Consider the following 23,843-nt stretch of genomic DNA (forward strand, 5'->3'; position numbering starts at 1 on the left):
CCTCTCCCCTAATTCTGCAACCCTCCAGCCTCCAGGTCCCTGATGGGAAATAGACCTGGGCTCTCAGGCTGGGTATGCATCACCTCCTTCAGCAGCTCACTAAAAATAAAAAACAGCTTCCTTCATTTACCTGCTCCACTCTATTCAGTAACTTAGAGTCAATTAGCACTCTGAACTGAGCCGAGTTAGGTCATTACACTTGGAAAATGGTTCCCAAGCCCCATTATTGGGGTTAATGACTGGGAAGGCTATCAGCTGCATAGAAAGAGTCACATTTATTTACACAAAATCATTGTGAGCAGGAGAAAAGACATTTTTTTAAACAACTGACCTCAGGCTATAAAGTTCAGCTTTGCTGGGAACAGTGTTTCTAATGGCATTCTGAAAAAGAAAAGGTCAGTACTGATTAGTTGCATCCAATCAGCATCCTTGTTCTGTTTAATTATATATGCAAATTACCCTCCTGACTCAGTGCCCAGTGCTAAAAACAGAATGGGAAATTAGTTATTTGAAGACTCTCCAAGTGTGTACACAAGTCATTTAAAATATGCAATGTCTTCCAGTGGTAATAAAATAAAGCTTTGTTTGCACAACTGCATCATTTACTGAAAATTCAAGGTCCAGTGGAACATCCACAGCCTTTTGTGGATCCTGCGCCAGTCACTGGCTTCCACTTGTGATAAAAGATATCTGTCCTTAGCTCATTGGTCTCTTTATTAACACTCCATAAAGAAAATAATATTATATATTCATAAAATAAAGACAGCACTTAATTACTCATTCGGTTAAGATCATCAAAGACAGAAACCTATGGGGATGTGGATACGGACTGCGCAGCATGAATTGATTGATTTATCTTTTGAGGACAAGAGTACTGTTTGGAAGTTACCCCCTGTTCCACCACCTAATCTCCCTGTTAATCTGGACAAGTTAACTGCATTCCTATGATGTTTAGCTCTTTGAAGGCTCAATGGATGAACCCACAGTACGTGCTGTCACAGCAGGAATATGTAATAAAAGCAGCGCCATCCTGCAGTTGTTTAAACACTGTTAGAGCACTGGACAGAAAGGAGAGCGCGGGGGGATCCTTCGAGGCTCGCTGACAAACTGGCTTCTTGATCCGAGCTTAATGCGAGGTTGCTCGCTCACTTCTCCCGCACTCTGCATGCAATAAATTAAAGCGTGCCGTCGAACTCGACATTACTGCCCCTAAATAAATTATTAAAAGCCATCTGGCCACAGGCTAGCCAGGCTTTCTGAGGGCCCCGGGGAAAGGTGAGGCTGATTCTGAGTCAAGGAGCCTCAGGAAAGCATACCCTTCAGCCAAGGAAGGGTGAAGGAGAGCACAGTTAAGTTAATGGTTGATTGGAGAGAGGGGAATGATAAAGTGTCAGAGGGTTATGAGCAGAGCTGGACTGGGACAAAAAATCGGCCCGGGCATTTTGACTAGAGACCGGCCCACCAGGTATTATAGGAAAAGCCATAAAGCCCTTGAATGAAAACAAATGCTGTTGTGACAGTGATGTACACTGTCTTGTTGGTATATGTATGACATCTATACATTTTACATCAGATAAAAACTTTGGTTGTAAGATTCAGATAATTATTTATTAAAAACTAGACATTTTAAATGAGAATAAGAAAGAAACTTATTTCTTTGTGCCCCCCTTTCCCTGTTAATGCCCTACCTGGCCCCCTGGCAAAACTTTGCTAGACCCGCCCCTGCACAGTTACCAGCTGTCAGCTACGTAGAAAAGGATCCTGGTGTTATTGGTCTCTCAGGAACAGTTCATAGCTTCCCTTCAACTTATTCATGTCACATTAAAGGTATACCTGGTTCAGCTCTGATGATTCAGTAAGGACATCTCCTGGTTTCATCTTCATGTTTCCCTCTCACCACATATCCAAACCGATATCATGACCAGCAGCTTTACGGCTCTGGCTCCAGCAAACATCAGCTGATACTAGAAATTAATATTAAATAAATTCTAACAACAGCTGACCAAGCTTAAACGTGCTGCTGTTATTTAGCGCGACATCCGCTGGTTTCCTCTTTTTGGCGCAAAGTGGGAAATAAACAAACAAGAGAAAAGCCCATCAGCTGATCATTGATCAGTTTCATGCAGGAGAGGGAGGGGGAGAGTATGAGAAAAGAAGAGACAGCTGACAGCATAAAGACACAGAATAACTCCAGCTTTGTGTCTTTTTCCATTCTAGCTGAAGTCCGGGACAAACTGTGTTCCTTTTCAGCTCAATGCGAAACGCGTAATATTTTCTCTGAAGATGGGGCGATTCCGTTTTTTACGGGACGGTTGGCAACTCTACTAACTAACCTTATGAATAAAATAAAGTTCACTATCAGTAACATCATAGCACCCACCCAGCTGTATAGAAACTCTGTCATGCTAGCTAGTACGCAGTACGAGTTATTGTAACTGACTGTAAAAAGTCAGCACAACGAAAATAAACTCCACCTAAACTTGGTTTATATCTGACCCAGATAGACTGCAGGTCATACCTTCGTACCTGAAGTTCAGTTCACCTGACACTTGGAGCGGCGGCCTCGGGTCTCTCCTCCTCATGCCTCCTCTTTCCCTCATCCACCTGCTGGCCTCTGTGGAAGCTCCACCATAGCCACCACAAAACAAATGACTTATTTTTACACATCGGCCAGCATCTGGCCAATCCACCACCTTTCACTCTTTATACCCCCAAAACAAAACAAAAACAAAAAACCATCGGCCCATAAAAACGAAAAATTACCCGGTATGCCCGATGGCCAGTCCAGCTATGGTTATGAGGAAAAACGTGATAAGGAAGGAGGAAGACGTTTGAGGACGTTTTGAGTGCAAATCTTGTGGAATCGGTTTGTACTGGGTGAGTAGAACGTCCAACGTTAAACAGGAGAGCTACTAAATCGCATGATCCCAAAATGCAGCATGAGCAGTAACAAAGGAAGACGACACTTTAAGCTCAAATAAAAGTCCCTGGAGCAGGGTATCATTATGAAAACATTCCCACTAGTATGACTATGCTGGTGTGTGTATGTGTGTGTCAGCAAGAGTCAAACCTGAAAAATAAAGATAAAAAAAATTAAGAGTGCCTCATAAAGAAAACAAAACACACCCTTTCATAAACCCAGCAAAGCCTGTCTGTTAAGGACTGGATTTAGCCAGAGAAGTACAGCACGCCCTGGGGTTCCTGTGCCCAAGAAAAGAAGGCAGAATAAAAAAGGTGTTTTGTTTTCTTGCCTAAAATATAGCCTTGCCAAAAGCTCAAACCACCTCTGATGAGGAAAAAAGAGCTTGCAAGAGATTTGCTAGTTAAATCACTTCTGTTCAGCCGGTGGTAGCAGAGAAGCTGAAGCATCAAACGGACAGGGATTTGGCTCACAAGAGGGCCCAAGGATTTGTACAACCTGCACTTTACTCAGTCCAGTGTGGCTGAGGACTTGGTGAATAATGAAACCTCATCTTTCCAAGCAGTACAGAGACCAAAAAGACTATTACACCGGCTAACTCCAGCATAAGTGCTTGGAGTGTGCTTCTACTGTAATGTACATTTTAGATTATTTTTAGCCAACTAAAAATGTTTGAAATTTTTTTACACATTAAACCTTTATGTAGATCGGGCAGAGAACAAACCTTAAGGTCTCCATATCTCAACAATGCCCACAAAAATCAATGCTCCAAAAGAGTAAAATAAAATAACCACCCCTTGAGCAGCCTCCTCTGAAGAATATTTCTTTACAATAGATTGCACAGGGACATACAACACCTTAAAAGCAACTAATCTAAACCATAATGGATTGCTGTGCTGAAAAAAAGGAAAGAAAAGGAGGACTAGGAATGCTAAGGCGGGAGATTAAGCGATACAGCGGTGTCAATTAGCAGTGGCCTGCTATCTGCCATCAATCCGCACCCATTCATCATCTGTGTTCAATAAGCTGCTCAGTGCCGTCTAAGGACGGAGAGATAGAGTAAAATGAGGGAGTGAACAAAGATAAGAGGCTCTCCTTCAACCAGGACAGAATCTCAACAAGGAAACTTCACCTGGATTTAGTCATTCCTGAAGAAGTTGCTCAGGGTGCGCAGTGAAAGTTGTTCGTTCAGTTTATTGATGTCATATCGATGATACTCAGCCATCACTTTACTTCGCACATTGTTTCCCCCCCTTCGACCACGCAGCAAGGACAGCAACTACGCATGTGTCCTCCAAACAGACTAGAAAACACTACAAGAACAAGTACTTGTCCTTAGTGTACACTGCTGCTGGCATGTGCATCCGAAAGCAAGCATAATCCCAGCGCTCTGCTAGCTCTAGTCTGTGATGCCTGACAGCTGATGAGATTCCTGCTGCTGCTGCTGCCACCTCTGCTGTACACTCCCAGCACTTCCCAGCCCCGCCACGAGCTCCACCTCCACCCCATCATCCACTTGTAGATCTAAGCTTCCCTTGATCTGCCTCCTTATCTCCAATTTCCCAAACTTTGCTTTGAGTTGAGCTTGGTGCTTTCTTGTGAGAACTGCAGAGGTCTGAACCTTGACGTCTCAAATCAACACAGTTCATATTAACATATTGATCTCACATGAAAGAGTCCAAAGCTGCAACTTAACTATTTACATCGGGAACTATTCGATCAAAGAATGATTACAGATCTACAGAAGTGTCTGCAATTTGCTTCAATTCAGCTGGTTTGAAATACACCAGTAAAAAAAAGAAAATACAGTACTGATCAGGGTTGGATTGCAAACATCAGATTTCAAGTGTTAAATATATTTAAGTGTTACCAGTTAAATATAATTAGCTTGTAAAATGAATCTAATGTCAAAAGAGACAATTACTGCAAGGTATATCTGAGGTATACACACTTCCCACTCACTCCTCCACTAAAGCAGAAATTAGATGTGCATGTCTTAATTTAAACACTGTGGGAGGGAGGCTGTGGATCTTTCCCTCTAAGACAACAGAACCTGTCGGGTTGCCACCTGGCCATGCATGCGGGTGTGATCAGAGTCACCTTCCTGATGCACAAACACACACACACACACGTGCAAGACATGCACAGTTTTAGCCTGACCCCTGCAGAGTGACTAACAGGATTTCATTCCAGAGACACGCCAGCAATCATTACATGGCTCTTACACAATTAATCCTTTACCAAAGATCGCCTGTTTAACCTTGGGTCGGCCAATTTCCCATCAACCCCTTCTGTTTCTACCACCTGCCCTCACTGCAGCTCTTCGAGTCAAAACACTCAAATGGTAAAAGTTCAAACGAGAGGGAGGAAGAAAGAAGGAGCATGAGAGACGCAAGTGCGCTGGGGTGAAAAAGCAAATGTGGTCGTGTGATCCAAACATCCAACCAAAACAAGGCTTGTTTGTGGGATGAAGCGGAGGCAGAAGGGAAGTCAAGTAAAGGAAGGGGAACTGGACAAGCTGACAATGCGTGGCAAAGGCCCAAAACAGCATGATAAAAAGTGTAAAAAACAACCCAAAACAAAAACAGAATAAAAGGGGCATTCAGTCACATCCAAGGACGACTCAGCCAAGCCTCATCTCAGTTACAGCCAGGGCACAGGTCCAAGCTCTCTGGAATAACTGAGAAGTCTATCTGACCTGGAGTTGCAGGGATCCGTGTGTGCATTTGTGATTTGAGTGCTACAGATGTAAAACTGCTTTGATGGCAGCAAATTCATCAGTGGTCTAAAATGTGGCAAGGATGTAAACTTAGGGGTCCCTTGCTGTTTTGTCCCTTAAAAAAAAAAGAGCTTAGATATCACGTTTATGAAGTGATTTCACAACCTCTACGATGAGAAGGGAAAAAAACACTAACAAGGCAATTTCAGTTTAGGTTATGTGTTTGCTTCCACCCCAAGTGACAAAATGAAATATATCACAGGTCTATTTCAGCTGAATGTCTAAAACAGCTGTTAGATGAAATGCTCCAAATCCAAATGCAAAACACTTTATGGTTATGATGGTTTTAAAAGCACCTTAGCACAAAGAAAATGCCAAAATCCAGCTACTAGCAAATTAGCACTCCTGCTAAGAAACTCAGGGTTTCTGGCATAACATTTATACATAAAGTTACATCACAATATGATTACATATCACCATACATATCGTGATATCATCCAATTGCGGTTATCATGATCATGCTGTAGCGGGCATTCAGGACAACTTCAATGGCAAGTTTCTCATTTTATCCCCCCCCTCCCTTCTTCTGTACTCCCAGAATCAAACCCTCCTCCACCGCGGATCTACCGGAATTACGCAAATAGCCTGTGTGGATTCAAAACCTTGGTGCCGCAAGGTGACTAACTAAAGAGAGAGCATCAAACTCCTAATGATGCAGCTGGGAATGATGGGCCCTTAATCTCTCCTCCTCTGGTGACTGATCCTGAGCCAAATCTGGGCTTCTCTTCCTCTCTCATCTCTTTCACGCTTGGTCTCCTGGTTTCAGACGCTTCCATTATTTCCCACCCCAGACCTGCTTTTCTCCCTCTTCCCAGAAGTCCCCCCCCCCCCCATCTACTTCCCCCTCCTGCACCACCCTCCGCCGATGTGCCCTTTTGTTCCTTCACACCAGCACCTAGAAACGGGACAAACCTTATCCAAGCCGCTTGACAGACTCTAGGCTCGACTGCTTCCCGAAAGGGCATCGCGACCATATTTTCCCACTTGGAACTGGATATTAAGTGACAGATGGAAACCCCAGCTCAACCCCTGGCAACATTTGACACCAGCTTAATCTCTGGAAAGGCAGATATTCCCATCCAAATTGGCCAGGAGATGTTTGGAAAACTCGGATAATTTCTTACATATGCCATCAATTACATGCCGTAACACACAAACGCGCTTGCGCACACACGGAATCACATACCACATATGCTTTCCTCGTCATTCACAGCCTGGAGTCAGATTAGGAGTCCAACATCCAGAAAGTCAATCTCAACATGGAATTCATGGCAGGCCTCAGCAAATCGAAAATAAATAAGTTGTGCAGATTTTCGGTCAGTAGCCAAGGAGACAAAGGGAAGGAGGATAATAAACAAAAAGGAAAAGGAGGAGAAACCACTTGGAGCCTGTAGGACAAACCAAAACAATGAGCTTCGGAGAGGGGTCGGCAATCATAGCTGTGGTTTGATTATTTGGACAGCGGGTGCGACCATGAGAGACGGGGCAGAGAGAAAGAACCGAGCGCCGCAGAAACAGATTAGAGGTAGCCTGCCGCATTCGGCGGGTGGTGGGCGGGGTGTGGGGCAGGGGTGGGTTTGCTGCGATGGTGTAACTCTGGAATCCCAGAGGGGGGCTTGTTTGCAGCGCCCCTCCCCTCAGCCTCTGGATCACTGTCAGCATGAGTCTGTCACAGAGGGCTGGCGACTAGCGTGGGGGGTGTGATGCAGTGCGCGGCGGAGGCTCCGAGACAAGCGCTGCCAGAAGCTCAGTTCATGTGAGGTCTACTGGAGATTTAGGGAGCTGGACAGGGGACATATGCTCCACTTCCGGTCAGGCTACCAGTGCGAAGCGTACTAACAACCCCCGCCCCGGACAACTTTTCCTCTAAAAACTGTCTCCATGTGCAACCGCAGGGTTTCCAAACCAACACAAATCCCCCTCCCCATGCCCCCCTTTTTTTCCTCCATCGCTGACTTTCTCTCGGTTCTCTTGTGCAGAAACAACTCTGCCCAGGGCTGTTGCAATGGAAGACTACAGGCTTAGCAGGATTCTCTAACTGTTTTAGGAAAAATACTCAGTGTCTTGTGGGACTTTATTTGTGGGGTGTGGAAAGTGGATTAGAAAATAGACCCTTCAAACCTGTTTGGCAAAATTGTGCTTCATCTCCAAACTGTATAAATATCTACACTGGCCCTAGAGAAGTAACACAAGATTTAAACTCTTCCACTCTCACTCCTATGCCTTCTCTAGCTGTGGCACTTTGAAGCAAATTAAACTACTCCTCATCTTGGCAGGAAAACCCCATAACTTTCTGAAGGAACCCCGTACCCCAAAGGCACCTCTGCTCTCACTGGAACCTCTCTCTGAGAAAGCCTTTGTCGTACGCATAGATAACACCTCGCGGAGCTAACGCAGTCTATCACAATAACTGCGACTGCTTTTCAAATATGCACTCGGTCAAATGTGATTAAGTCCCCTCTGGGGATATTTTTATGGCCTTGCGCCAACCTGCGGGTAAAAAGAATTGGGCTTATTTTGTGGGCAACGGCGTCAGAGAGCTAGAGGACAACCCTCAAGAACAGGCTGATGGAGAAATCCCCGCCAATTTACTGCTAACCTTCAACGGGTCAAGTGATAAGGTGAGGCAAAATGTATGTGTGTGTTACAAAGGAGCCATTGTGCTGCTGGATAAATCTGTCAGGAGGCTTGAGCTAAAGTCTAGTAACTTTACTATTTTTTCTCACAGACAACACAAATACTGTGCGTTGTGTTGTCTATTGTAGTTACACATGTGTACATAAGGGCTGGATGATCTGGCATCTGATATTATTTGTGTGTGACCTGGTTGTAATAACCTATTCTGAACGCTTGCAACTGCATTTTAGAGTCATTTTGGCTGAGCTGAAGCCTCTCCTCTTTCTGGCATGCACACACACACACACACTTCACAGCAGGTAAAAAGATGTAGCCCAACACGACTTACCAATTTACTGTTTGCTTGTTTTGTTTTGTTTTTAAATCAGCAGTAAATGTGGGAAGATTTTTTTGCTTTTGATGACTTAACACAAGTGTCAGTCTACATCAAGCTAACAGCCATCATTATTATTATTATTATGTTAAAGGTTAGCGGGAAGAATTTCCCTCCAGCAAAATAAAGATGGAGAGCCGAACGCTGGGTCCATACAAGCAGAGTCACCTCGGAGTCAGAAGAGGTTTGAGAGCCAGAGCTCACTGTTAAACACAAGCCCACATCAGAAATGTGCAGGTCAACCAGAGTACACAGACAAGACGCCCTCCCTATCACTCCAAAACAAAGACAGAGCTTCCTCTCATCCCACAGTGTGGGAAGTGGAAAAACTCTGAGTTTGAGTTTACGCAAAGAGCATTTTTCATGACATGGGTGATAACAGCGGTAAACACAAGTGAGACAAACGGGGGAGGGGGAACAGAATCTGTATTGGTTTGCTATTGATGACACCGTGTTGCCGTTAGGATGTTTAATCAGAAATTAATGGCAATAAAAGAGCATTAGCTCATTTACAAGCTAATGGATACAAGACTACCTGATTTCCTGAGAATACTGACTATGGGTGAAAAATGCAGAGAGAAAATAGAGCAGGCGCCTTCTTTGTGAGCATGTGAGTATATACGTGACCGTGTGTGTGTGCGAGTGCGAGGCTGAGAGAGTAAAAGACTCTTTTAAGCTCACTTTCAAAGCTGCGAGCAGATCATGAATATTTAAAACGAGAGCAGAGCAGATATCTGAAATATAGTTTTGGTAGCGAGCCTTTTTTTTTTTTGCATGCTAAATTAGCAGAGAGTAAATTTTCAGCAAGAGGCCATGGTACAAATATAAATAGTGTCTTTGAAGATGTGGCTCATTCACTAAGAAGTGTGGTTTTCATCGCAAACATTTGTTGGATGAATTCAAAATTTGGGGAAAACTTGCGTTTTCAATGGCAAGGAAAGCGCCCTGGAGAATGTATATATTATGAATGCAGATTAAAGCCTCTTGGCTGGATCTGAATGGGAGAGGTGTTTGATGCACTGCTGCAAAGGAAGCAGGGGAGTGGGCAGAGCTGACGTTTTGGGTTTTTTTTTAGAGGGGGGGTGGTTTCTCTTTAATTTAACGGGTGTGGTCCTTCTACAGACGCTGGATATGTAGCTGCTCACGTTCAGACACAGGTCACTTTTACATTAATGTCCCCCCGCGACTTCATTCAAACAAACCCACACTAGGGCATATCTTCCTTCCACTGAAGTGTTAGCACTCCTCCAATTTTATTTCTGTATCATGTACTATTCATGCTCCAAGTCTGTGTTGTGTTGCTCTGCAGGTGGCAGGGAGGAAGAGGAGGATGCAGATGAAATATGGATTATCTCCTCTCAGTGTCTAGCTAAGCCCCACTCTGCTGGCACCACAGCTTTTTCAGTGTAGCTCCCCTCCCACTCAGCCAGCCAGCTGCAGGCCTAGCATCTGGCTACTAACCCCCCGCTTGCCTTTAATCAACCAAAAAGTCACACAAACGTCTCTATCCATCTCCCACCCGTGATGAAACGCCCCCTTCTTCTCTGTATTGGCTGCTGTTTTGCGCTTTCTGTGCAACAGGAAATGCTGACTTCTGAAGATTTAGGTATCCAGTAAACAGGATCTTGACCTAAAATAGCTGGTAGCTAGAAGAGGAGTGATGACAGCCCACAGGCTACACAGGCTGTGACACGGAAGGTCAGGGCAGTTTGCATGACAGATATCATCAAAACCCTGCTGAAGACATGACTCCCTAAAGGAAGGAAGTTTCAGCCCAACAATTCAAACTCCTCTGAGGCATCAGGCTGAGCTGCGCATAATCCTGAACCACACAACTATACAGAGACACTCACGTAGCCGCTGTATCGGTGAGAATGACAAAAGCATGTTTTTGTTCTTTCAGGAGAATACAACAGTTTGATGGCCGACAGGTTAATAAGATTTAATAATTATTGTTAATAAGACAATAAGTCTGCATCACCCATAGACTATAACTGTGATGTCACCCATTGGATACTTGGGCTTCGCAATTGGACCTTTTATTGTTTTGGCCCCTGTCACACATAGTTTTTGGAGCTAGAAGTAACCATATTTAGACCAGTGGTGACTTTTCTCATTGTGAGTCTTCATGTCATCCAAATGGATGAAATCACGTCTAGAGACCAAACTGCTGCGCTGAAGTTGGGAATCTTAACATGGCAGTCTATGGAGTCACTCTTGGCCACTAGAACTGCTGCTTGAGGCACTTCCTGTAATCTATTTTTTTTTTTTTTGTTCTCCAGACTGTTTGATGAACAAAAGTACCATTATCTAGTTAAGAAAGCTGTTTGTTTTTTTTTTATTCTATTTATTCCATCATTGTAAGAGGTGAAGAGGAGCTGGGGTTTGGTTGATTGAGCTTAATGAGATGGGACTTGACTGCAAGAATTCAAAGAAATCATATTTACTTCAATGTTTCACTTACTGACCTCCTCAGCATTCATTTGTTAAAAACATTCAGAGAGGACTTGAACTCTCAAGTCATTTTTTAATTTTATTTTGGGGGTTGGCTATGAAAGAAAATTAAGAAATTACCAGCACCTGGAATTACCACTTAAGCAAACACATCTAACTGACATATAGCTTAACAGAAGTATGAACCTGTGTAGAGCTCACTGATACAAATGAGTTTTTGTGTTGCAATCATTCAAAATTTTCTGTCCTGGCCAATCTACAGAAGTGTCATGACCACTACAATAAGTGAAGCACACGATTATATAATTCACACTTACACAAACTCCTTTGAGGCTGATTTTGAGTGGGTACTCATTTAATCATATTCCTGGGAACCCCCAGGAACCTCCTCAAAACCCCCCTGGCGATGTCCAGGTTTCACTTTTCTTCAGATCTACACCACAGCTATATTAACCCAGGGGAACGTGGGTAATCTAACAGCAATTACGCAGCCATAAGAACAACAGCCATCGTCGGACACTTCAGTGAGTGGTGCTTCAGGCTAGTCCGTGACCTGAAGAAGAGACTGCAACAACAAGCTTAGATCCCCTGTGCCTTCCTGTCTACCACTCTGATTATCAGGAACACTGAGAGGTTTGTGTTTTTTTGTCTCTGTCAGACGGAGGATGTCCGGTGCACACCAGCCATCTGATTAACACAATTCTCATGCCGTGCCACTATTCCAAATCAGTTTATCCTAATCACCCTCTCATAATTGTCCAAAATATTGGTACTTTCCTGGTCAGGATACAGGATACAGTTACTCACTGTGATGACTCTTTGGTTGGAAAAATAAGATCTCCATCTAAACCAAAAAAGCCACTGTTCATCAAAGCCAAACACAAAATGTTAATGTCTAAACAAAGAAAAATATTCATAAAAATTTGGTCTGGATTTAGACTCGTTCAGGTCATAGGATGAGTAAGGAGATTTCAGAGCAGTGTGTGCATGTGTGCATGTGTGCGTTGATCCACAGGGAAATCCCTGACAAACATGTCAGCTCCCCTGTAAGAAAGCCAACTTTAATGAGCATCCTCCCCAGACTTTCATTGCAGCTGGGGCAGAGGTTTACTGAGGCTGCACCATCTGGGAGGTTACCTCTACTGTTACCTTTGCACCAGCTGGCAGGACCTGCGTTATGTGCATGTGTGCGTGTGTGCATGTGCAAATGCCTTGGGTGAGACGAGGCCCCTTTTCTCTAGCCCACACAGTGAGAGCAGAGTCCACTCAAGGCGAGTGGGCCTCTGTCTGAAGGCTTAAAATAGAGAAGAGGGTGTGAGATGACTGCAGCCAGACCAACAGTGGAGAGCCTTTTGTCAGGAATGGGAGTGGGAGGGGGTGCGGCATTCAACAGCTCTCACTGCTGTGCATTGACTTCTGCAGCGTGTGAACCCAAAAATAACTCACTACAGTGTTGGATCCAGATCCAGAACCATGTACTGCACAGACTCAGGCGTGCAAGCCCATTATAGCTACGGAAAGACAGGCTGGAAATTGTTCCCAGACGGCACTTACAAATTTAAAACGCTAGACTCGGCGAATGAAGACAGACATTTGTTGATTTTACTTAAGCTGGACCTATTATGGTTTTCCTTTGTGTCTGTCAGATATACACTGTTGCAACGGTGGATGTTCATGTAAGCCTCACGGTAAGGCTAAAGCATAAGCTTTTGATTATAAATGCTTGGTTTCTGACAGTTTTTTTTTTTTTACTTTCAGCTCTGTGTGATGTCAAAGAGAGAGGACATTCTTAATATGGTCATCTCAGGATCACAGAAACCCCACCCAACTACTGACCAGGCTTTCTGTTTATAGGAGGCAGCCAATCAGAAGGCGTAACAGTGGATTTTTAAGCAGTTTATTACTAAAAGAGGATGAATTACAAGAAGAAAAGGGATTATTTTAATCAAAGCTATTCTCCTAAAGTGTCCAAGAATTAAAATATGGAGCTGGGAATGAGCCTTATAAGTCACCTTTAAAGTGTGCTCGCAGCTCTTTATATCAGGGTGAGCCAGCTTTGACAGCATATTTTTAGAGACCGAGACTCCTCAAGCTGCTGAGTAAAATCAGGCCACAGAGGAATCATTTGCAGAGTAAGAGATCATTTTTATGATTATTATAATAATCATAAAAACTCTCTCTAGCTGTGGTCACAGAGGAAGACTGACTGGCCAATATCTCATGTTTAATGAAAGTCTTGTTGTATCGGCTAACACGCTGATGTTGTCTAACACTGGATATTTCTGTCAGCAGTAGCCAAACAGTAAGGCAATCTTGTCTCCTCTCAAACACACACAGCTGTGCACACAACACAAGCACACACACACACCAATGCCATGGTACTTTTATTTGAGTATTAAAAAAAAAAAAGTTTACTGGACAGTGACAGCCTTTTCCAATAATCCTCCATGAGAAAGAGCTGTAAGAAAATAGCTCTGGCAAAAGAAAAGCAGGCACACAATCGAAAGCAAATCTTTCTCTGGGAAAATGCAATATAACCACGGGGCTTTTTTGTCAGCTTTACACTGCCAGAAAAGACGCAGATATGCAAGTTTTCTCAAAAGGTCCTAGTCAGCTTTTCACACAGGATTGCAGAGGTTACAAAAGCACTGCGTAGGAACTGACTTGGAGGGTTGGACCGACACCAACAGCATTAACCACAATACATGCTAACATCCTGTGCTTTTGTGCCCTATAGCATTGTCCTCTTCCTTCATGCCTCAGCAGGAATGTGAGCATTTATACACAAAGAAGGTCTGTGGCAAACTGCAAACTGTTAAGGAAACATATTGAAGCGACAGGAATGCGTGAATACAAACTGTGCATGAAGAAACTGTGAGTGCATTTACAGTCAATACAAGTGGGGAGGGGCTGGAGCCGATACCACCAGGGCAAGAGGCGGGGCACACCCTGGTCAGGTCGCCAGCCTGTTGCAGTCCCAACACGGAGAAATAGACAACCGTTCAAACTCCCTTTCACACCGATCTCTATTGTTTGGTCTTGATTTTGATTGGATGTAATGGAACCCAGTGGTCTAATGGCTTTTGTCAGACAATCTGTACCAATTTGGGCAAACACTGGGAAAAAATTTAATTTGGTTATAACATCATTTACACGAAGGGACGGCATAACAAGACATTACCGAAAAGACAAAAAATAATTGTCTACAGCACAACATCTTCACTGTTACTAAGCAAAGAGAATTGTTCAACATTTCAAGGCCCTTGGAAGCAAAATGCTGAAAATTCTTTGCACGCTTCCTTAAAATGAGTTCACTGACCGAGTTTGGGTTTGATCAATCAAAGCACTGAAGACCTCCTCTTCTGCCTGACGGCTTTTGTTGCTGGCTTTGATTGGCTGTGACAGACAAACACTTTGGAATTCTGAAAAATCAACATGACAACTTTTGAAAGCTGAAAACTGGACATTTGAAAATGTCCAGTTTGATTTGAAAGCTAAATGCATAAAATGCACATGACTGCTTGTTAAAATAACAAAGGGTCCTTCCAAAATCAGTGTGCCAACCTTTTACGGGCACTTCTACAGGCGCCTAAAGACTCCAACGGCAGACGAACAAAGAAGATGAAAATGAGATTTTTGGTGCCCAATCGTGCTTTTTCTGAGCAACAGGGAAGTAATTTTCCCGGGATACTAAATATTTTCTGCCCCTCACCTTATTAGTGTGCTCAATTTATGAGATATCAAGCAACTTTCTAAATAGCTAACAGCCACAGAAGAACGTTTATCATCAGAGCCAGCAACCACTCGTTTTTCAGCATTAATGAGCATTTGCTCAACACCCGAATTCTCTGTTGCTCACTTCAGCCATGCAGGTAGTTTAATGAAAATGAATTAACGTTTGAGAGCTGGTTCGGAGCATGGAGAGAAAACCCATCCTGACTTCAAAAGGGACTCACACCATCTCTGAGAGTGAGAGATCCCCAGACTTCACTGCAATTACTCCGAGCATCTGCGCATAACGCGGGCTGCAGCCACCTGCGCGCTGCGGAGCATCGCAGTGAGCCCAGTCCCTCTGCCATGGGACTTTCAGCAAATAAATAAGATACGTAAGAATTGTTTCACTTCTAATTCGGGACTGCGGATGCACCCTCATTTCATTAGAATGAAATTCTGACTGAGACAAAGAGGAACAGGACAAGGCCATGAGTACTGCGTGCCAGAGCAGTTAGATAGATAGCAGGCAGGCACCATCCAATAACAAAATGAATCCTCAATCTTATTTTCCGTCCCTGGAAGCATTGGGGTTGTGTTTTTCTTTTTCAGTCGCAGCAGATTTTTATCTAGCCACTAAACTGCTGAGAACATATCAACTGCTTGCTGGAATGCCCCCGTCATGGTGAATTTTTCACATGAAGCCTATTGTTGTCTGCCCCACTGGGGCCTCCGCAAATGGCCCAATGAGGGAGAAAACACTAAAGCAGATTCCACAGACCAAAGCCCATTAGTCCACCGGCCTAGGGAAGAAACTAGGCAATATCTCAGAATGATGAAAACAACTTTTTATGTCCAGTGATGCAGTGAACAAAGGGTAAAGAAGGATGATATCTGAAGACCTCAGTGAAAGCTTTGGAATGCTTCAAAGAGGGAAACGGCCTGTTTCAGATTATCACCGAGGGATGCGCAGACAAACTGCATGCAACTTAACCACATATGATTTGGCACACACTGGGAACGCAGAGAAAGACTCGTTCTGTTTACGCACCACTTACCGTGTCGCCAAAACAGACCGCCACCCCAAAAGCCTCAAAAGCACAACCCCGACAAATTCTTCCACATTTGATGCCCACACGAAAAACAAGCTCTCACAGTAAAACTGACCCGCTGTCACAGAAACGTTTACTGTAACCGTGCAACGCTAACTGGAGCCATATCTGGCTGATTTTGTTGGGAATGGTATATTATAATGTTTTTCACTGACGTGTAATGGACTGGTTCTTATGTGTCAATGTTTGCTGCTGAAGGAGAATCTGTTTCAAACAAATCAAAACTAAACTCCTCTTCAGGTCCAAGCTTCTAGATTTTAAGTATATGCAAATGCTCACATAGAATTCAAAAGCAAGAAATGCATTATCGTGCATTATCTCCTGTACAGTACAGAATGCGTCATTCAGCTTGTCAAATTTACATAAATCTTCGATAGCTAGCAGTGTGACTCTGAAGTGCTGTACTGTATGTTTGTAAGTTTTCTCCCCAACAAACAACAATGTCGACGAAACGTTTTGCACCGTCAAAGGCACCTGCAATAGCCTTTGGTTTGATTCTATAATACTGGACTTATTTTTCAACGAAGGTTTGAACTTTTAGAGTGTTTAAACTAGAGATGGCACGATACCACTTTTTTATGTCCGATACCGATATCATAAATTTGGATATCTGCCGATACCGATATGAATCCGATATAGTGTGTTTTTTAATCAATAAAACTGTTTTTTTAATATCTTGCTGCTTTTTGTATAAGTTCATACTCAAGTTAAAAAAAACAAAACACTAAAGCTATTCTGTTATACCTGTGTGCAAAAAATACACTGCACCCAAAATATTTCATAGTTCAGCAACACTGATCAATCTAATAAACTTAAACCTACTCCATCCTCCCTATTCTGGTATTTTAAAGAGTAAGCAACCTAACTAATAGGGTTCTAAAACTCCCAGCAAAAAAAAAAAAAAAAAAAAAATAGGGAACCCTCCACCTCATGATGCTTAATCGACGTAATCAACTTTAATTTGATGCAGTGTGGAAAAAAATGCACAGAAACAAATTATTTTTCAAGAATAATTAAATAGATTCAACATCTTTCTTCAACAGAATTGCAGACTGCACAGATGGTACCATCCCAAAGGAAAAAGTACTATAGCTTACTAGGGTATATTAGACTTAATAGTTACTATATACAGTAATGGACTTCTATACATTTTACATCAGATTAAAACTTTGGGTGTAAGATTCAGATAATTATTTATTAAAAGCTCGACATTCTAAATGAGAATAAGAAAGAAAAGTATGTCTTTGTGCCCCCTTTTCCCTGTTCATGCCCTATCGGCCCCTCTGGCTAAACTTTGCTAGATCCGCCCCTGCACAGTTACCAGCCGTCAGCTACGTAGAAAAGGATCCTGGTGTAGAAAGTAATATTAAATAAAAATTCTAACAGCAGCTTATCAAGGTTAAACGTGCTGCTGTTGTTCAGCCGCTGGTTTCCTCTTTCTGGCGCGAAGTGGGCCAAACACAAAGAAGAGAGACGGACTCACGACAGAAAAGCCGATCAGCTGATCCTTGATCAGTTTCATGATTGAAGTAGCGGCAGGAGAGGGAGGTAGAGAGAAGAGGCAGTCGCTCCATACATCGGTTGTTAAGCTTAACGTGGGTACGCTTTACAAACATTCAGAGATGAACTTACACACTTGCGTTACTTCTCTCTGGGATAACTTCCTCGGAGATGAAATGCTGGTTTGCTAGCGAGGCTACAAATACACACAGCCGCTCTATCACGTGACGCATACTGCTCCGACGTGCTACGGTTATGAGCCGAGTTACGCCATGTCGCAAGTTTTGTGAGGTGCTTTTTTGATATTTAATGGATCGGATTACATTTTTTATTTCCCTCCGATATCCGATCCAGTAATTTACGTCAGTATCGGACCGATACCGATACGTAATATCGGATCGATACCGATACGTAATATCGGATCGGTCCATCTCTAGTTTAAACAAGAGAGAAAAGTGTGAAAATGTTCATGCCTGTCTGAGAAAAGTGTATAAAGTGTGTAGTGAGGGGTTTTACAGCCTTAAAACATCTATAATAATTGTAAAAAATAAAGTTGGCTACTTCGCAGATTTCATCTATCGCGGGTTATTTTTATAATGCAACTCCCACGATAAACGAGGGACCACTGTATTCTGATCATTTCAAGCCCCATATTTTTTCCGTTCTTGAGGAACAGCGCTGATCAACCTTCATTTGAGCAAACTTTCTTCTGATTGTCTTCCCTTGTAAAAACAAAAAGATCTCAATAGCAGAAGAGTCAGATCTAGGGCGGCCTTGTTTAAACTTTGCCTTATAGCATTGACCTCTTCCTTTATGCCTCAGCAGGAACGTGAACATTTATATGTGTCTAATATGAGCATCCTTTGCAACAGTTTATATACATATATGAGAAAAAAAATAAGGAAAAGCACGTGTCAACAACTGGGGAAGGAAAAGCAAAATAAAAGATGAGGCCATCAGTTAGTCTGGGAAGCAGACAGCCTTGAATCACCAGCGGCCATTTAGCAAGTCAGCGAAGTACCTCCCTGAGCAACAGCAATGCTGCTCAGCTGCTTCGCTGCCCTTCAGTACATCGCACCACAGGAACAGGGCAATCATATCTGACACCTAAGTACTTTAGTTCAGCAAAGGAGACACCTTATCAGCTGAGGCCACCAATCCTACCAACACTACCTCACTCTCCATCTGCTCCGGCTTGATGACGAGCTTGCACAACAGAATGATGGCTACAAATCTGCGTACATATAGTAGATGAAAGAGGACTAATAGTAGTTTGCACTCGAAAACCCAAAGGTAACAGTCCTGTTGCTGACAACAGTAGATTTCCTGTGCGTGTTTCTCAAAAGTCAAAGTGCTGTGAGGCGCTACATATGCAGCTTTTTATGCTGCCCACCGAAAGAGGAGCCACGTGCTGAGCCCACTGCTATTTTCTCTTGAAAAACATGGGCTCTGGATTCCTAACATGTTGTGGAGATTAGAGAGGTATTCGGTGGAATTCCAGGCCCCATATGGTGACAAGGTCCTCACATCTCCCCTCTATCAGAGGTTTGCTTGCCTTGCCAGGAGTTTCAGCACTTTTTCCAGAGCCAAAATAAAAGATTAGGCAACAGAGAGGTGCAAAGAGAAGGCCAGCAGCATGGAGCAGAAGTAATACTTGATCTGAATTGTTAAACAACCCCTCATGGTCTGCTCTGAGACTCAGGCCGGGACACTGAAGTGGATAATGTGGCAAGGAGAGGCAAAGAGGGAGGGACTGATCACATGGATCTAGGGCTGTTCGATATAACGATATATATCGGATGACGATAGAAAAACGTCTATCGTTTCATTTTACGCTATCGTTTGTTTCGTGGTGTCGCAAAATAAACTGTTTACGGCAATATTTTTTCATCATTTTGATGGTCACTGTAGTGTCTATATTAATTTCTTAAAGTTCTCTCTTTCTCTTATATTTAATATAACCACACTACGGACGGACAAGCGCTTGTTTTTTATGCGTTTTCGTTAGCAACAACGACGGTAAAACCACGGCGAGTCCGCTTGTTTATTTTCCACATAAACCTTTCACAATAAAGCTCAAGATCCTGTTGAGGCTTTTCAAAATAAAACGAGTCACGTGAAAGATGCAGAGTATTAACGGATGAGAAGCAAAAAAGAGCCGCCAGGTGCTAAAAAATAAACCTTAGACTCAAACGTTAGAACAGGCTTTTCCCCGCAGCACGCTGTGTAATAAATACTCACAAAGAAAACGGCGGCCGTTACAACTTACGTCTAAAAATGTATAGTTCCATGCATCAGTTAAAACACTCGACTCCAGGTACACGACGCCCAGCTGGAAACACTTCACGCAAGTCGAGATGCCCGAGATTCACAGAATTTACAGGAAATGTTACATTTTTGTAATTTATATCGTTATATCGACGATAGATGTCTTAATATCGGGATATGAGATTTTGGTCATATCGCACAGCCCTACATGGATCATGACTCATTTGCGGTATTAGACCACTGCTGTTCCCAGTTTCCCAAATCACCTCTTTAAATTTGTGGGACAGCAAACAATGAGTCAGCGCTTGGACACCTTCAATGAAAAGATGGTGGCATTCCTGTTGCAATCCACAATAAGTCCGGGAGAATGAGCAATAAGCTCCTATTATGCAAATCTCTGGAGTTTTACAGGAAAAGCCCCACCATGACTCCAATCTGTAGGACCTTTTACTTGTGTGAGTGTTTAGCGACGTCGAAGAGGATTAGCAGCTAGGATGGAGTGCTCACTGAGCCAGTTTCCTGGAGCACAGAAGCATCTGTAATCTGCATCCACAACGTCTCCCACTCCCATGCTCCACAGAGACTTTTCTGGAGTAACAGCTAAACAGATTCTGTGAAATTAAGTTTGTGGCTATCATATTTCATCAAACTTGTTGTTTAAGTGACATCCAAAAAACAAAAAACGAAACAGCAGATATCAACATAAACCGTCATCTCTGCTGGATGCCAGCTTGGCATCAAGCAGACTGAAAGAGGCATGAAAGAGATTCATTCTTTCAGGCCAAAGCCTTCTGAGTGGTGTCACCAACATCATAGCAGCCTGTTGCATCATCACGGCTGCCCGGGTGGAGAAAGCTGGAATATTAGAGACAAACAACACAGTGCTGACTGATTGAAACTCCAACAGCCCCATTAACAAGGCACGTTCCAGAGGCATGCAACAATTAAGGCATCTCTGCCTGCCAGGGATGACTGAGAGATCCACAAGCAGCCAAAAGCTCATCGTTCAAAGAAGCCAAGCTGGAATTTCAAGCCAAAAGAAGTAACTTCTAGAAGGAAAAATAACTCTGTAAAAATAATAGTGATAATATTGACTACAGTAAATCTGCAGCATGAATACAATGCCTTCATTGTGAAACATGAATAACCTAAAATGACATTTTAAGTAAAAAAAAAGAAAAAAGAAAGATGAACTTGAAGAAATTCAACCATGTGCAAATCATCAATTTAAGCACTTCCAAGTTTTAACAGATGCGGCAAAGACAGATAAGTTCTTGAGTAATTAGCCAAAGGACGATAAATGCCGTATTTCAGGCATTTTGTATCATTTTTTACCTTCTCTGTGTCCATGTGGGACAGAACTGTGTCAGCTCACAATGACGATTAAGTCTGCCTGTGGTAGATTTCTCTTGGATACAAGTTTCATGCATACTCCTCTGAGAGGAAACAGGATCTTCAGCACTGTGGAGAGGGTGACCCACTTCACAACCTCGTTGCACAATACTGCAGTGCTGCTCGCAAAGTTCGCAACACTGCCAAATATACACAATACACGGGAATTCATATAGAGCAGCTCCAGTAACATTAGCTCAGCATACTCAAATTGCACAAACAGCAACGCGGCGCCTCTGCATTGTTAACATACCAAAGAAACCTCGTTTTAAACTCTCTTTTACATGTCAGCTCGTCCCCTGAGAGGTTATCTGCAATGAAATGGAGAAGAAAGTCTTTCTGTATAGCACCTGCTGTAAACTCTGCACATTTCTGCAACCCCACCCCCGCCCCAAAAAAACAAAACAGGGCATATCAGCATAATGTGCTGAAGTCTGACTTTAAGCAAACCTCTGGGAGATCAGGTGCTGCAAACTGGCACCAAACAGCCAAGGTTTGGGATTCCAAACTCTCAGGAACAGAGATTATTCAAAGCACTGAGGACGTCTCAAAATGAACAGCCATGGCAGGAGAGAGGCAGAAGCATTTGGCCGAAGGGGAACGTTAATTAGCTAAGTTGGAGAGAAAAGCTGCGAGTCCAGAGTGCAGCGCAGCAGCTTGTGGCATCTGGGCTCCGGGGCTGGAGCACTGGAGACATCATGCCAATCTTGCTGCCTGCAAGCTTCAGATTGCAGAGCGTGGACGGAAGCCTGCAATTCTGAAATCGGCCTCTGTGCACGTACCCACTGTGTTTTCCACACGGCGATGTGGCAGAGGTTACAGGAGACTTCTCTTTGAAGGCAGTCCCTCAGATTAAGTATCCAAGTCTCAGCCCCTGCTGCGATGACCATATTTCAGGGAGATCTGTTGGAATAATTCAGGACTATTTGAAGAGCTGAGGCAATTTGTCATTGCTAATATAGCGGAACATGAACATATTTGCATATTCATCATTCGGAAAACTGCAGCACTCCAAAGAGTAAAGTACTAATGAATTAGGGCTGATATACAGAGTGGGTTTGTTGTTTGTTTTTTTTGTTGTTGTTGTTGTTTTTTGAGGGGGGGGGGGTATAGTTTTTTTGTTTGTTTTTTTACAGTTAGGCTTAAATAACAAAACAGGAAGAAAAAAAATAAAAAGAAAGAAACGTCTCATTTTGGCCAAATTGTATGTTAAAAGCACTGCAAATGGAACGGAAATAACACTGCATTTATAGTGGAAGCACAATGTGTTGTGATGTGTGAACACTATCAGATAGGGACTTGTTTTTTTTCCTGTCTGCAATCACAGAGCTGGTCAAAAATAATCTCACAAAACGTTTAAATATTATCATGCCGTACACTTCTTCGGCAGATTTTACATTTAATTGATTTTCCCATTTGATTACTCTCGTTGTGTGTTTACACCTGACCACTAAAATGGGCTGCATGCACCTTCTCTGGTGCACACAACCTAGATTGTGTACACTGACATGCGTCATAGTATACTGGTGTCCTGTCTGCCAGTACCTACGTGCGTCAGCACTCCAGAAAGCCAACAGTTTTATTACAGCTGCTGTGCCAGATTGGCACGTTCCCACTACCATACCACAGCTGCTTCTGCCTGTATGGAATTTCCACTGTCAAATCATATAGTGATACAAGGAGGATCTTAATGTTTGTAGTCCCATGATTGAAGACCACAGACCTACAGTACCGTTTCATTTCCCCCACTTAAAAATGTTTCCATTCCATAAAAGATTTGAGGATCTGAGATCATTTCTGCAGGTAATTATAGAAGGTAGTAAAGCACTCAGCACCCTTTGCCTTCATCACCACTAGCAGTACAAGATTTTAACAGGGCCGTGTTAAAGTCACAACATGAGTGGCGTGAGAACATGAAGGATTGAGGAAAGGGCGCACTTAGTCTGGTCTCCTGTGACTTGTGTCTCACCGGTAAGTGACGAATATGCGATGCCCGAGTAGGGCACTGATTCGTGTTCTGCGGGCCAGTTACAGACACCAGCAGCCTTAATTAGCACCAGTGTTTCAGGGACATTATACTTGAAGGGCCGAGGACAAGTGTCACATTGAAAACAGGGGGAGGTTGGCTATGGCTTGAAGCAGACTGAGGAATGAGTGCTCCCATATGAGAACTCAAGTCTGGAATGTAGCTGCTCCTTGACACTGAAAATACTCCGTGTGTCCCTAGCGGCTCAAACAACAGAGTCCACCCCTCACACCGCAGACACACAGTCAGATTTAGGAGGGACCGAGCACCAGAAAGCAGACGAAAAGCGGGTTTTATTGGATTAAGCCCTTCTTAACTGTACTTGAATATGACGGAAAGAATTCGGGAACTCGAGGAGGTCTGTGTCAACAGGCACTGTTTGCTTAACTTCGAGATCCTTGCAGGGTTTAGAGCACTCTTTCTGACACATCCTAAATCCTAAGAGGTAAAAAAAAAAGAAAAGAAAAAGAAAAAAGGAGGCCTAAATACAGCTGCTGACCAACCAGGATGTTGAATTGAAATTCTCTTTAAATCTCCAAGGATCCAGAAAAGTAGCTAGGAAACCAAGAAAAAGCCACAGGGAAATAAATACCCACATGAGTGTGATGGTGATAGCAGCCAAAGGTCCATTTTGGGAAACTGCTCTAAAAACACTGGAGTTTAGAGGCGAT

General features: G+C 43.2%; 1 protein-coding gene across 13 annotated transcripts in view; it reads right to left on the reverse strand.

Annotated features, from left to right (window-relative positions):
- Positions 1-23,843, reverse strand: part of arvcfb (ARVCF delta catenin family member b) — a 255,585-nt gene that overhangs the window by 100,107 nt on the left and 131,635 nt on the right. Inside the window, exon 1 of one of the 13 annotated variants that reach the window (XM_005472991.4) lies at positions 6,886-7,020. The exons of the other annotated variants lie outside the window; for them this stretch is intronic. Coding sequence (XP_005473048.1) covers positions 6,886-6,906 — 21 coding nt within the window. The 5' untranslated portion in view covers positions 6,907-7,020. Of the gene's footprint in view, positions 1-6,885; positions 7,021-23,843 lie in introns of those variants that run through there. 13 annotated transcript variants of the gene reach the window in all.

The sequence above is a fragment of the Oreochromis niloticus genome, linkage group LG12, assembly GCF_001858045.2.
Source record: "Oreochromis niloticus isolate F11D_XX linkage group LG12, O_niloticus_UMD_NMBU, whole genome shotgun sequence".
Classification (NCBI taxonomy): Eukaryota; Metazoa; Chordata; class Actinopteri; order Cichliformes; family Cichlidae; genus Oreochromis; species Oreochromis niloticus.